General features: G+C 40.3%; 1 protein-coding gene across 1 annotated transcript in view; it reads left to right on the forward strand.

Moving 5' to 3' along the window:
• Positions 1-1,331: 1,331 nt before the first annotated feature.
• LOC139573892 (endoribonuclease ZC3H12A-like) overlaps positions 1,332-12,224 on the forward strand; it is a 14,656-nt gene continuing 3,763 nt past the window's right edge. The window contains exons 1-5 of the mRNA XM_071397850.1: positions 1,332-1,491; positions 4,425-4,880; positions 6,949-7,088; positions 9,577-9,811; positions 12,098-12,204. Of these exons, the coding sequence (XP_071253951.1) occupies positions 4,510-4,880; positions 6,949-7,088; positions 9,577-9,811; positions 12,098-12,204 (853 nt within the window). The 5' untranslated portion in view covers positions 1,332-1,491; positions 4,425-4,509. The remainder of the gene's footprint in view (positions 1,492-4,424; positions 4,881-6,948; positions 7,089-9,576; positions 9,812-12,097; positions 12,205-12,224) is intronic.

Raw genomic sequence — 12,224 nt, forward strand, 5'->3', positions numbered from 1 at the left:
AATGATATACTCCTGTCTATACACAAAAAAATGTAATCCTTCAAAACACTACACCAGAGAGCATGATTTAGCCACAGAGGATTATTAGCTTGTTTTAAAAAAAATAGTGGTGGATTGTTTTAAATTACCAGCACATACAGCCGGGAAGCTCGCAATTTAGGAAGCGTGCAGTTTGGGCAAGCATGCAGCGAATATCAGAGCTGATTTTTGACATATCCCCGGCGAGTGCGCATATTCACTGTCTTTATCGTGGCAAGTTATTTTGGGACAATCATTTTCTCATCCAGGCTAGATAGACTACATAGCCTACAATGTCTCCCCTTTTCATAGGCCTCAATTAGATGTTGTTTTTATTGATCTCAGTTTGTCATTTTCAGCAAATCAGCCTACCCTGTCATTTTGTGGTATTAAAGATTATGCTAATGTCTCCAGTCATGGCAAGTAAAGTGTTGTAGAATTGCACGAAATGTGTTTTTAAAACTCTACATTTTTCTCGTGTCCTGCTAAAGAATGTTCCTCTAGCTGGGGCTGAGCTCTGGATGTGAGCAAAGAAAGGAGAAGAAAAGCAGGTATTTTTTTGTGAACAGTGAGTTATATTTTTGCCTGTTTTATATTAGTCTGATCCGTGCAATGCCTCATCATAAAAGGTGCATATTTTTGTGAAAAAAATTGCTTCCCCCAATCTTGAAACCCACATGAGTATTGACATACTCAAAACACACACATGAAGATAGCTTTGGCTTGATATTTCCTTGCAAGGTAGGCCTACGAGTGCATCAACCCAGCATGAGACAATGTAAAGGGTGACATCTAGTGGGGGAAACTGTTCTGTACCATAGAATATATCAATTATAGTGAACTAGAGCCTACATTTCACGAGGCCAGATACTTATCACTGTATAAAAACATTTACACTGTAGGTTAAGCCTATATCATCACTGTAGCCTATTGTTAATGTCTAGAAGCTTCTAAAGTTTTCATGGAGAGCAATTCCAGTAAGACAATGAAAAAGGCCTACAGGCATAGCTGCAGGAAGATGTTTGGGAGGGGGGGTGTAGCTGGTCCACAGGACTAGTTAAGGCCCAATTTTTTTCAATTATTATATTTTTTTATTCTGCACCCTCAGCACCCCTACTTCCTATTGCTATACCTATAGGTATAACATGTCCATAATTTTGGTGAATTTATTTAGAAGACTTAGTAAAAGCATAAGGGCAGGGTTAGTTTCAGTTTCAGAAATTCAAGAATTGAATTTGACTTCTCCGCTAGGACTGAGAAAATGTAGCTCTACAGTAACGTAGGCTGTAATTTGAAAGCAATTTGGGAGGACTTTAACAAGTTGGGGCCGTGGCCACACAGGAATAAAGGAAGGACACTGTTGAGCACGAGAGAGGGAGGTGCTGCGGTTGCGAAGTCATAACCATAGCGTACATCAGAAATGCAAAATGTATGGTCGAGATGAAAATGGAGCACCACTACTTGAAAGTTAAGGTAAATTCTAAAAGCCATTGTCAACGTTGTGTATTTGTACAAAGCTAATGATTTACTATATTAGTTTCACTCAAACGTCATATGACTCTGATTTACGTGTCACCTGTACTTGTATTCCACTGTCGTGAGAAAAACACGGCGCCAGGCTCTCCTGTACAAACGAATACACTAATCCGTTGTCTGCCTCTGCATTGTCGGCCTTTGTAATGTAACGTAGTTTTTGTATATGCTATTTTATTATTTACATGGGTAAATCATTTTATATTGGTTTGGGATTAATCTAGTTATTTGCTTTCATGATTCGTCTAGGGTGCTTCAGGCTATGGTAATGTTGAATAACATTTGGGAAGTTTACAATAGGTTTACCAGTTTAATTGTGTAGTTTCAGTGATACATTGCAATAAACTAAAAACGGTTTGCAATTGCTGTAGACCTATGACACGTTAGCCTAATGTGAATACAAAGATATTAGGCCTACAACGTAATACAAATGTAATGCAGTACAGTCAATATGTCAAGTTGTCAACTGAATTATTTGCATATTACTCTAACATAATACAGTATGTCAGCCAAACTACACAGAACAAAACTATAAAGTGTTGGTTTCATGAGCTGAAATTAAAGATCCCAGAAATGTTTCATATGCACTAAAAGCTTATTTCTCTCAAATTTTGTTGACACATTTGTTTACTTCTCTGTTAGTGGACGGCAGGTAGCCTAGCGGTTAAGAGTTGCTGGTTCAAATCCCTGAGCCGACTAGGTGAAGAATTTGTCGATGTGCCTTGAGCAGGGCGCTTAACCATAATATTGTATGTAAAAATGTTAGTGAGCATTTCTCCTTTGCCAAGATAATCCATCCACCTGACAAGTGTGGCATATCAAGAAGCTGATTAAGCAGCATGAGCATTACACAGGTGCACCTTGTGCTGGGGACAATAAAAGGACACTCTAAAATGTGCATCACAATGCCACAGATGTCTCAAGTTCTGAGGCCGTGTGCAACTGGCATGCTGACAGCAGGAATGTCCATCAGAGCTGAATTGAATGTTCATTTCTCTACTACAATGTCGTTTTACAGAATTTGGCAGTACTTCCAACCGGCCTCACAAACGCAGACCAGCCAATGATCTCCACATCCGGTTTCTTCACCTGCGGGATCGTCTGAGATCAGCCAGCTGATGAAACTGGGTTTGCACAACCGTAGAATTTCTGCACAAACTGTCAGAAATTGTCTCAGGGAAGCTCATTTGCATGCTCGTCGTCCTCAACAGGATCTTGACCTGACTGCAGTTCGGCATCGTAACTGACTCCAGTGGGCAAATGCTCACCTTCGATTGCCGCTGGCACGCTGGAGAAGTGTGCTCTTCACGGATGGATCTCGGTTTCAACTGTACCGGGTAGATGGCAAACGTGTGGGCGAGCAGTTTGCTGATGTCAACGTTGTGAACAGAGTGCCCCATGGTACCGGTGGGGTTATGGTATGGGCAGGCATTAGCTACAGACAACAAATACAATTGCATTTTATTGATGGCAATTTGAATGCACTGATATACAGTGATGAGATCCTGATGCTCATCGTCGTGCTATTCATCCGCCGCCATCACCTCATGTTTCAGCATGATAATGCACAGCCCCATATTGCAAGGATCTGTACACAATTCCCGGAAGCTGAAATTGTCCCAGTTCTTCCATGGCCTGCATACTCACCAGACATGTCGCCCATTGAACATGTTTGGAACGCTCTGGAGCGACGCGTATGACAGCGTGCTCCAGTTGTCGCCAATATCCAGCAACTTCGCACAGCCATTGAAGAGGAGTGGGACAACATTCCACAGGCCACAATCAACCGCTTGATCAACTCTATGCGAAGGAGATCTGTCGCGCGGCATGAGGCGAATGGTGGTCACACCAGATACTGACTGGTTTTCGGATTATCGCCCCTACCTTTTTTGGGGTGGGTTATTTGTGACCAGCAGATGCATATCTATATTCCAAGTCTTGTGAAATCCATAGATTAGGGCCTAATTTATTTATTTCAATTGACTGATTTCCTTATGTGAACTGTAACTCAGTAAGATATTAGAAATTGTCGCATTTTATACAGTGCCGTGAAAAAGTATTTGCCCCCTTTCTGATTTTCTCTATTTTTGATGCTGATGCAAAACCTAATATTAGATAAAGGGAACCTGAGTTTACAAATAACAAAACATGGATTTATTTTTTTAATAACAAGGTTATGTAACACCCAATTCCGTTGTGTGAATAAGTAACTGCCCCCTTACATTCAATAACTGGTTGTGCTACCTTTAGCTGCAATGACTGCAACCAAATGCTTCCTGTAGTTGTTGATCAGTCTCTCACATCACTGTGGAGGAATTGTGGCCCACTCTTGCCTGCAGAACTGCTTTAACTCAGCGACATTTGTGGGTTTTCAAGCATAAACTGCTCGTTTCAAGTCCAGCCACAACATCTCAATTGGGATTTGACTAGGCCATTTCAAAACTTTAAATTCGTTCCTTTTTAGCCATTTTCATGTAGACCTGATTGTGTATTTTGGATCATTGTCTTGCTGCATGACCCAGCTGCGCTTTAGCTTCAGCTCACAGACGGATGACCTGACATTCTCTGATACTGAGCAGAATTCATTTTTCCTTCTATTAAGGCAAGTCGTCCAGGTCTTTGGGCAGCAAAGCATCCCCAAACCATCACACTACCACCACAATGCTTGACAGTTGGTATGAGGTTCTTACTGTGGAAGGCAGTGTTTGGTTTTCGCCAGGCATAATGGGAGAACTGCTATCTATAAAGTTGACTCAGGTTTGCCGAAAAGCACCTGGATGATCATCAAAAAGAATGTTCTTTGGACTACTTTTGTTCAGTATATTTGCATAACATTGTCTTGAATTTAACTAAAGTCTCTCTGTTCAATCCAGGCAACCGTATCAACATGAAAAATAAGCCATAACCCTCCCAAGCTGAACAGCTGCACAGGAAAGCCCAGACTGACAGTAGTAGAAGATGGACCAGGCCTTTCCCAGTCTCCAGACCCCAGCCACTGAGCTCCAACTCAGGGTGGACTTCTTCAGAAAGTTGGGCTACTCCCCCATGGAGGTTCGGGCCGCCCTGCTTAAGCTAGGCCTGAGTACAGACACCAACTCTGTACTGGGGGAGTTGGTCCGTAGCGGAGCCAGCACTGGTACTTCTAACTCCACCATTCCTGAGAGTGGTGAAGATACTACTGGCCCCAAAAGCCACACAGGCTCCAGCATGGCCTCCTCTAGGACCCATGGCTCCCAAGGAGACAGACCAGTCTCATTACTGGAAGACAGGAGGGACACAGACAGTGGACTGAAACCTATCGTCATTGACGGCAGCAATGTGGCCATGAGGTGAGCGAGAAGAGAGGAAGGGATTATTCTTGTTTTGTTTGTAAGAGCTAGCATTCAATTGAAGTGTTTCAATGAGTTCAGCTCTGTGCATGCGCGCCTGTATGTCATGGTCATGACAGTCCTGCCCTGTAAGGGTTAAGGTGTTATTGTGGTTGAGAAATTAGATGAAGCGGATGTACTGTATTATGTTATCCTCACGTGGTTGGTTGTAGATCACAATGAAAATGACAGCCAGCTATGCAAAAATACCTGTAAACTACAGGTGTACAACTACTCATTATCAGCAGTTGAACTATGACCCTGCATCACAAGAACCACGAGCTCTTCTCATACACCTTAATAATTTTGTCAGCTGGGTTTGAAGAGGTAGTTATCCATGCCTGTGCATGCCTTTGCTAAGGTTAATGCTGCACTATATGCAAATCTCCTACGCAAGTCTCTGCCTCGCACTGGCTCCCAGTGATAGCTATGTGTCAAGGCGGTGTTTATATTGTCAGGATAGAGTTCATATTGAACAGGCCAGACGACATTGTCACTCAGTCTTATGTCTTTTTAGTTCAAGTGTTTGTAATTACAACCATTTTAACTTGTCTCCTTATTACATGTATGGAGCCAAGCCAACATTTTAGAACTTCCATTATTACAGTTTGATTACCTAGCTATTTGAGTATACAGTGTATGTTTGGACTCGATTCAAATCATAAACCAATAAGGAAACACAACCCACGTGTATGTTCAAAGGAATGTCAGATTCACAAGTGACAGCAGGTTAAAGCAGTTAAAACCATTGGGCCAGTAAACAAAAGATTGCTGGTTCAAATCTCCAAGCCGACTGGGTGACAAATCTGTTGATGTACCCTTGAGCAAGGCACTTGACCCTGATTTATCTGGATAAGAGCGTCTGCTAAATGACCAAAAAAATGTAGGGTGTCCAATCAAAAATATATTTTTTACCAATGGATAAAATAATATGTTAATTGTGTAGACACTTCTCTAAGAAAACCAATGGTCCAAACCCCATGTATCTATAATAATCCGTTCAGTTTATTGCCCTTGTAGGATGGCCAAGATTAGGGTGACTAAATCAATGGAAGCCAGATGTGTTTTTTTTTATATAATAAAAAAAGGGGGGGGTTCAAAAATCTGGAAAATAGCATTGTGTCAGCTAGGCTGGATGCTGTGCGAGAATTGAGGCAAACTGACCTGCTCAAAGTTGAACTCGTCATCTTTCTTCTCTAATCCGGAGGACATAAAATAGTAGAGGTAAGATAGATATCAATTTTGAGACATGACATGTTACATTTTCCTGTTACATTTTGAAGATTTCACCCCAAAAAAAACGCTTCTTTAATCAGGACAACAGTTTTCAGCTGTGCTAACAATCACAAAATTGTTTTCTAATGATCAATTAGCCTTTTAAAATGACAAACTTGGATTAGCTAACACAACGTGCCATTGGAACACAGGAGTGATGGTTGCTGATAATAGGCCTCTATATGCCTATGTAGATATTCCATTAAAAATCAGCTATCCAGCTACAATGGTCATTTACGACATTAACAATGTCTACACTGTATTTCTGATCAATTTGATGTTATTTTAATGGACAAAAAAATGGCTTTTCTTCCAAAAACAAGGACAGTTCTATGTGACCTCGAACTTTTGAACGGTAATGTACGTAAAATAGGACCTTGATGTACAGTATAGCTGTCATTCTGTCACATGTTATTATCTTATAACAGCTACTTTTACTTTAATGATGTCGTGCTACTTTACTCCTCAGAAAGAGTACTGTTTGAGCTGCATGCCTGTGTTCCTGTATTTTTTTAACTATGCAATTCTTGTCATTCACTTGCATTGCCACTGAAGCGAATGCATTGTAGACAGAGGAGAAATTATTTGGTCAGATTAACTTTTCTCTACCTTTTTAACAATGAAACAATCAGAGATCGACATAACTTTCTCCTTCCTTTTAAATCTGCCCTCTTCACTAGAAAGGTTTGTTGATTCATAGAAAGTAATGACATATTTATTTATCCCATTTCCTGCTCTCTTGTCTCCCTTCCAGTCATGGTAACAAGGAAGTGTTCTCCTGTAGGGGAATTGAGTTGGCAGTGATCTATTTCCTGGATAGAGGTCACTCAACTGTCATTGTGTTTGTGCCCTCCTGGCGCAAGGAGCAGCCCAGGCCTGATGTCCCCATCACAGGTGAGATTCACAAATACAGTGCATTCAGAAAGTATTAAGAACCCTTGACTTTTCCACATTGTTACATTACAGCCTTATTCTAAAATGGATGAAATAAATTAAAATCCTCATCAATTTACACACAATACCCAATTTTTTTGCAAATGTATTAAAAATAAAAAACTGAAATACCTTATTTACATAAGTATTCAGGCACTTTGCTATGAGACATGAAATTGAGCTCAGGTGCATCCTGGTTCCATTGATCAACCTTGAGATGTTTCTACAACTTGATTGGAGTCAAGTTGTGGTATAGCCCAGACTTGAACCCGATCATAGCCCAGACTTGAACCCGATCGAACATCTGTGGAGAGACCTGAAAATAGCTGTGCAGCGACGCTCCCCATCCAACTTGACAGAGCTTGAGAGGATCTGCAGTGAAAAATAGGAGAAACTCCCCAAATACAGGTGTGTCAAGCTTGTAGCATCATACCCAAGAAGACTCGAGACTGTAATCGCTGCCAAAGGTACTTCAATAAAGTACTGAGTAAAGGGTCTGAATACTTATTTTAAAAATTATACATTTGCCAACATTTCTCAACTTGTTTTTTCTTTTTCATTATGTTGTATTGTGTGTAGATTGATGAGAAGAAAAATTAAACTATTTAATCCACTTTAGAAAAGGCTGTAACGTAAAAATGTGGAAAAAGTCAAGGGGCCTGAATACTTTCTGAATGCACTGTAGTTTAAATTAGACTAGTCTCTGTTTCTGAATATTAATACTTTAATACCAGGGGATTTTGAAAACACAAACTATGTTCATGTACAACATGAAACAATGCTTTTACGGACAGTTTCCGGGACGGAGATTAATCTCTCTTTTTAGGCCAGGATTAGGTTTGTCTATGGAAATTAATTTTGTGAGGTCAGCAATACATAAAAATACTAGACACAGATAATCAACACAATAGAATAAAGTACAATACAGTATTCATTGTGACTATCTCTTTAAAATAATGCAATACATTCCCTTATCTCGTTTATATGCAGGGGTTTTGGTAAGTACACTCACTGCACCTACGGTATGTTTCCAGTCATATGATGTGTCTGTAATATGAGACTGAGGCAAAAGGCATTGGGAAACTCCACCAGAGGGTATTATTGGACAAATGTTGAAATGCTGAAATCAAGAAATACTGCCTGACGTCATACTCTAGGCTTTCTGAAAAAAATTCTAAATAAATGTTCCCAATTTGGGATTGCTTCAACCCACATCATGTTGTCGAACACAGCAGTGACTCTTGTCCATGTATCTGAAGGCTATCTTTTAGGAGGTGTTTGTGTTAACCTAGCGTAACCACTAACAAAGCCAGTGTGCAGTAGGGTGGACCACTATTTGAAGCTGAGGCATCATCACTTGGTGCCCACTGCTTGCATGGTTCAGTGGCTTTGTCTGAGGTGGAGCAAGCATGCCAAAAGTTATATTTTCAGTCCCAGTAACCAGGAAGTAAAAATAACCGCAACAGTCAGTCCTACCTGGGAATTGGAAATCCCCACCAGGAAGTGAAACTGTTTTTCTCACACACTCAGGTTACTGTCTGAAACTGTGTCTTTTAACTGTTTCTAATTGAGCGTTAAGGTTTACATGTCAAGTGATTGTTGTTACCTGAACAATCAAAGCGTTTTTGACACAGACAGTTGACATTTGTGAGTGCATTTCAGGCTTTAGTCAATAGTAGTCTCTAAAAACCTCAAGAAAATTGTTCAATATGGAGCTCTGTCTCACACTTATTTAAGTCAGGGTCCATATTCAAGGGTATCATTAGGAGCACTAGGAAATAATACATTACTTTTAGGTCATATTGAACACTGTGCACACAGGTGCATTTATTCAACATTAATTTTGGATGTATTTGTCAATGCTTTAATTTAGTCTGCTGGGAGGTTTCCATGTTATATGATATGGGGATGTGGGTTGTGATGTTTGAACAGCTTATGTAATAATTAAAGTCATGTAATATTTGTTATAAACGATTGATGGCTTTGTGCTCTGTGTGTTTTGTCTCAGGGATTTTTTTTCTCCACAGTTGATGGATTTGTGTTTTGCGTGTCCCCTGTTTGATTTGGTACACTATACCATATTTGATTGAAGCAATGTTATGCAACCCTTTATTATCATAGTTTCGCCTGGCTTGTTCATCATGCAAAGGTATAGAATATGTTGTTTTTAAATATTAGTCATGTTAATGTGTACTAAGAAGACAAGGTAAGGCAGTGGAATAATTTGTGTCAAACAGAATTCCAATATGATGAAAGACCAAACATAAAGCGAACCATCTCTGCTTCTTACATCGCCAGCAACAGCTGTCCATGTAATCTTATTCATTATTATCTATACGGCAAAACTGATCCGAAATCAGCACTCCTACTCTGAGAAGCTTTATGAATAAAGGCCCTTGACTGGGACATAATAAAACACTTGGTGAAACATCTGCACGTTTATTTCCAGACCAACACATTCTAATGGAGCTAGAGAAGAAGAAGATAGTTGTCTTCACTCCCTCGAGACGTGTCGGTGGTAAACGGGTGGTCTGCTACGACGACCGTTTTATTGTGAAGCTGGCCTACGAGTCGGACGGCGTGATCGTGTCTAACGACACCTATAGGGACCTCCAGGGAGAGCGTCCGGAGTGGAAGCGCTGTATCGAGGAGAGGCTGCTTATGTACTCTTTCGTCAATGACAAGTGAGTGCTGGATTTATTTCTTTTTAAAATGGGGGGGATGACAGGCATGCATTAAGGGGAGATTGATAGAGAGAAGATACAATGGTGAAGAGGCCAGTGGGCCGGAATTCAATCCCACGCAGGCAGGGGAACCATACATGTGGTATGGGGGGTTTCAGCAGGTAACATATGTCATAAATACTGATTTTGGACAGAAACATGAGAGATGGAGAGATGTATAAAAACAGGTTTTTAACTCTTTAAAAAAAAAACATGTATTAATCATGCATTGATGTCAAGGGTAGATATGTAGAACAATTTGAGTCATGTACATGGTTCTCTAGTCAGGATTCAGCCCAGAAATAGCGAGCAACTTGGTTCCGAAAAGCTGATTTCACCTTTTAGAGCAGTGTAAAACACCAACTGGTTGATCTCCAAGGCATTCCTAGACGATTGCCAAACATTTCTGTAAAAAACTCAATGACAAAGCCTTGCGTTCCTATTTTTATTTTATTAGTCTCGCGCTGTTGGCGGCAGGTGCACCCGATTCAGCTGCCCTGCATGCCAGGTAGGTGAAGTGTTCCATTTTTAAACCATTTCATGTGTCTGAAGGTACAAACTCTGCCTTCCCGGCGGGCCCGGAGAGTAAATCAAGTGCACTATAGGCCTACCAATCAGATGGCTCAGATTACCATGTCTGTAGTAATGTAGCAAGCATAAAAGAAAGCTACAGAAAAGTTGATATTTAAGAACTTTTACAACATGACTCAACAAATACAGCGAACAGCTGGTGTTTTTATGAACTTGTTGATGTTTAAGTTCTTTCTCAGCACTGTCAACTCTTTTTTTCTTTTTACACTTTTATAAGTCATAAAGTGCACGTTCATCCTACTTCCACTCGCGCTACAACCAGCACTGCCGCTGTAATGAATGAGTAGAAAGGTGCATCGGTAGGCTTGCGTGGTTATTATTGGGTCTTTTTTAATATAGAGGAATATTTCACTTTCTCCGTTGAAAGTGTCGTAGAAATATTGGTCCAATAATATTTCTCAGATATCAGAACTTGTGAATTCAAAGTAAACTTTATTACAAAGTAAAAAGCCGAGCTGGTTCATGGATCAACTGTTTTTCCCAGCCTTAGCACACTCCTTTTATACAGTTTCATCCTTACATTACATACATAGAGAGGAGTGACTGTAAAAAGAATTGCGCCACAATTGTTTCCAACCCTAAGTTCTTTCTTTGAGGCAGACTTTTTCCCACCTCAACAAATCATTTAACACTCTACAAATCACTGAACCGATTATATTGGTGGCGCAACTGTGACAGTTTGGTTAAAAAGTAATAGGGGCCCCTACCAGGCTGCAGTCACAAGTAGATTATATCAGCACACTCCAGGCTATAGTCATAAATACATTCATTATATTGATTTTGACACTTCTTATCCAGGCATGCATCTAGATTACAATGTGTCTATTTATTTTGTATATTGGCTTTTCTTATGCTATACAGGTGTGGTTACAGGATCCTTTTAAAGCTTTTAATGATTCTGTTTTATTACATTAATATTTCACAATATGCTACTGAAAAATCACCATAAAAGGAGTAACAACATGTATTTGTCCAGAGGCAGAAATAATGTGGTGCGACTCGAGTTTTGCCATCAGCTGGAAGACGTGTCCCTTTTTGGTCAGCGTAGAAAATGGAAAGAGGCGTTAAGAGGCGAACCTTCAGTCTGCTGCTCGCTCCCTCCACTGAGACTGACCATCAGATGCAGGCACCATCAGCCCAGTAAAATAAATTATTATATAAATGTAGCTCACTCAGCTGTGCCTCACAAGTAATACATCTGCTCTATTACCGGTGTGACCGTATAGCCTACCTAAAATGTATCAAAATGGTGCGAACAACAATACATTTGCAGGACAATTTCAAGCAAAGCCAATATGCGGTGATAAGGTATTGGACCTATAGCCTACTGCATAAACCTAATTGTTTCAGTACTGTTTTTAATAGGTTAATGTTGCATAGGCTTACATTTTTTAAAATGTAATCTTCTAAAACAAATCTGTGGTAGATCTCCGCTTGCATTTTGACTCAGTGATCTTGACTCAAAGGGTTGGTGACCACTCCTGTATGGTTAGAGGATGATTCATGAGACCTGTGTTAATGTAATTATTTCAGATATGAAAAGCAAACATTCCCTCTGGCTGCTCTGTGTTTTATTGTTCTAATCGATTAGATTCGATCCTCTATCACTTCTCTGCCTGTATGGTTTCTGATCAATATTACCCATTTCCGGCCCAGATTCATGCCCCCAGATGACCCGCTTGGTCGTCATGGTCCCAGTCTGGAGAACTTCCTGAGGAAGAAGCCTCTACTACCAGAACACAAACGCCAACTCTGTCCTTATGGTAAGATCTCAACCATAGAG

Source organism: Salvelinus alpinus, chromosome 4 (genome assembly GCF_045679555.1).
Source record: "Salvelinus alpinus chromosome 4, SLU_Salpinus.1, whole genome shotgun sequence".
NCBI lineage: Eukaryota > Metazoa > Chordata > Actinopteri > Salmoniformes > Salmonidae > Salvelinus > Salvelinus alpinus.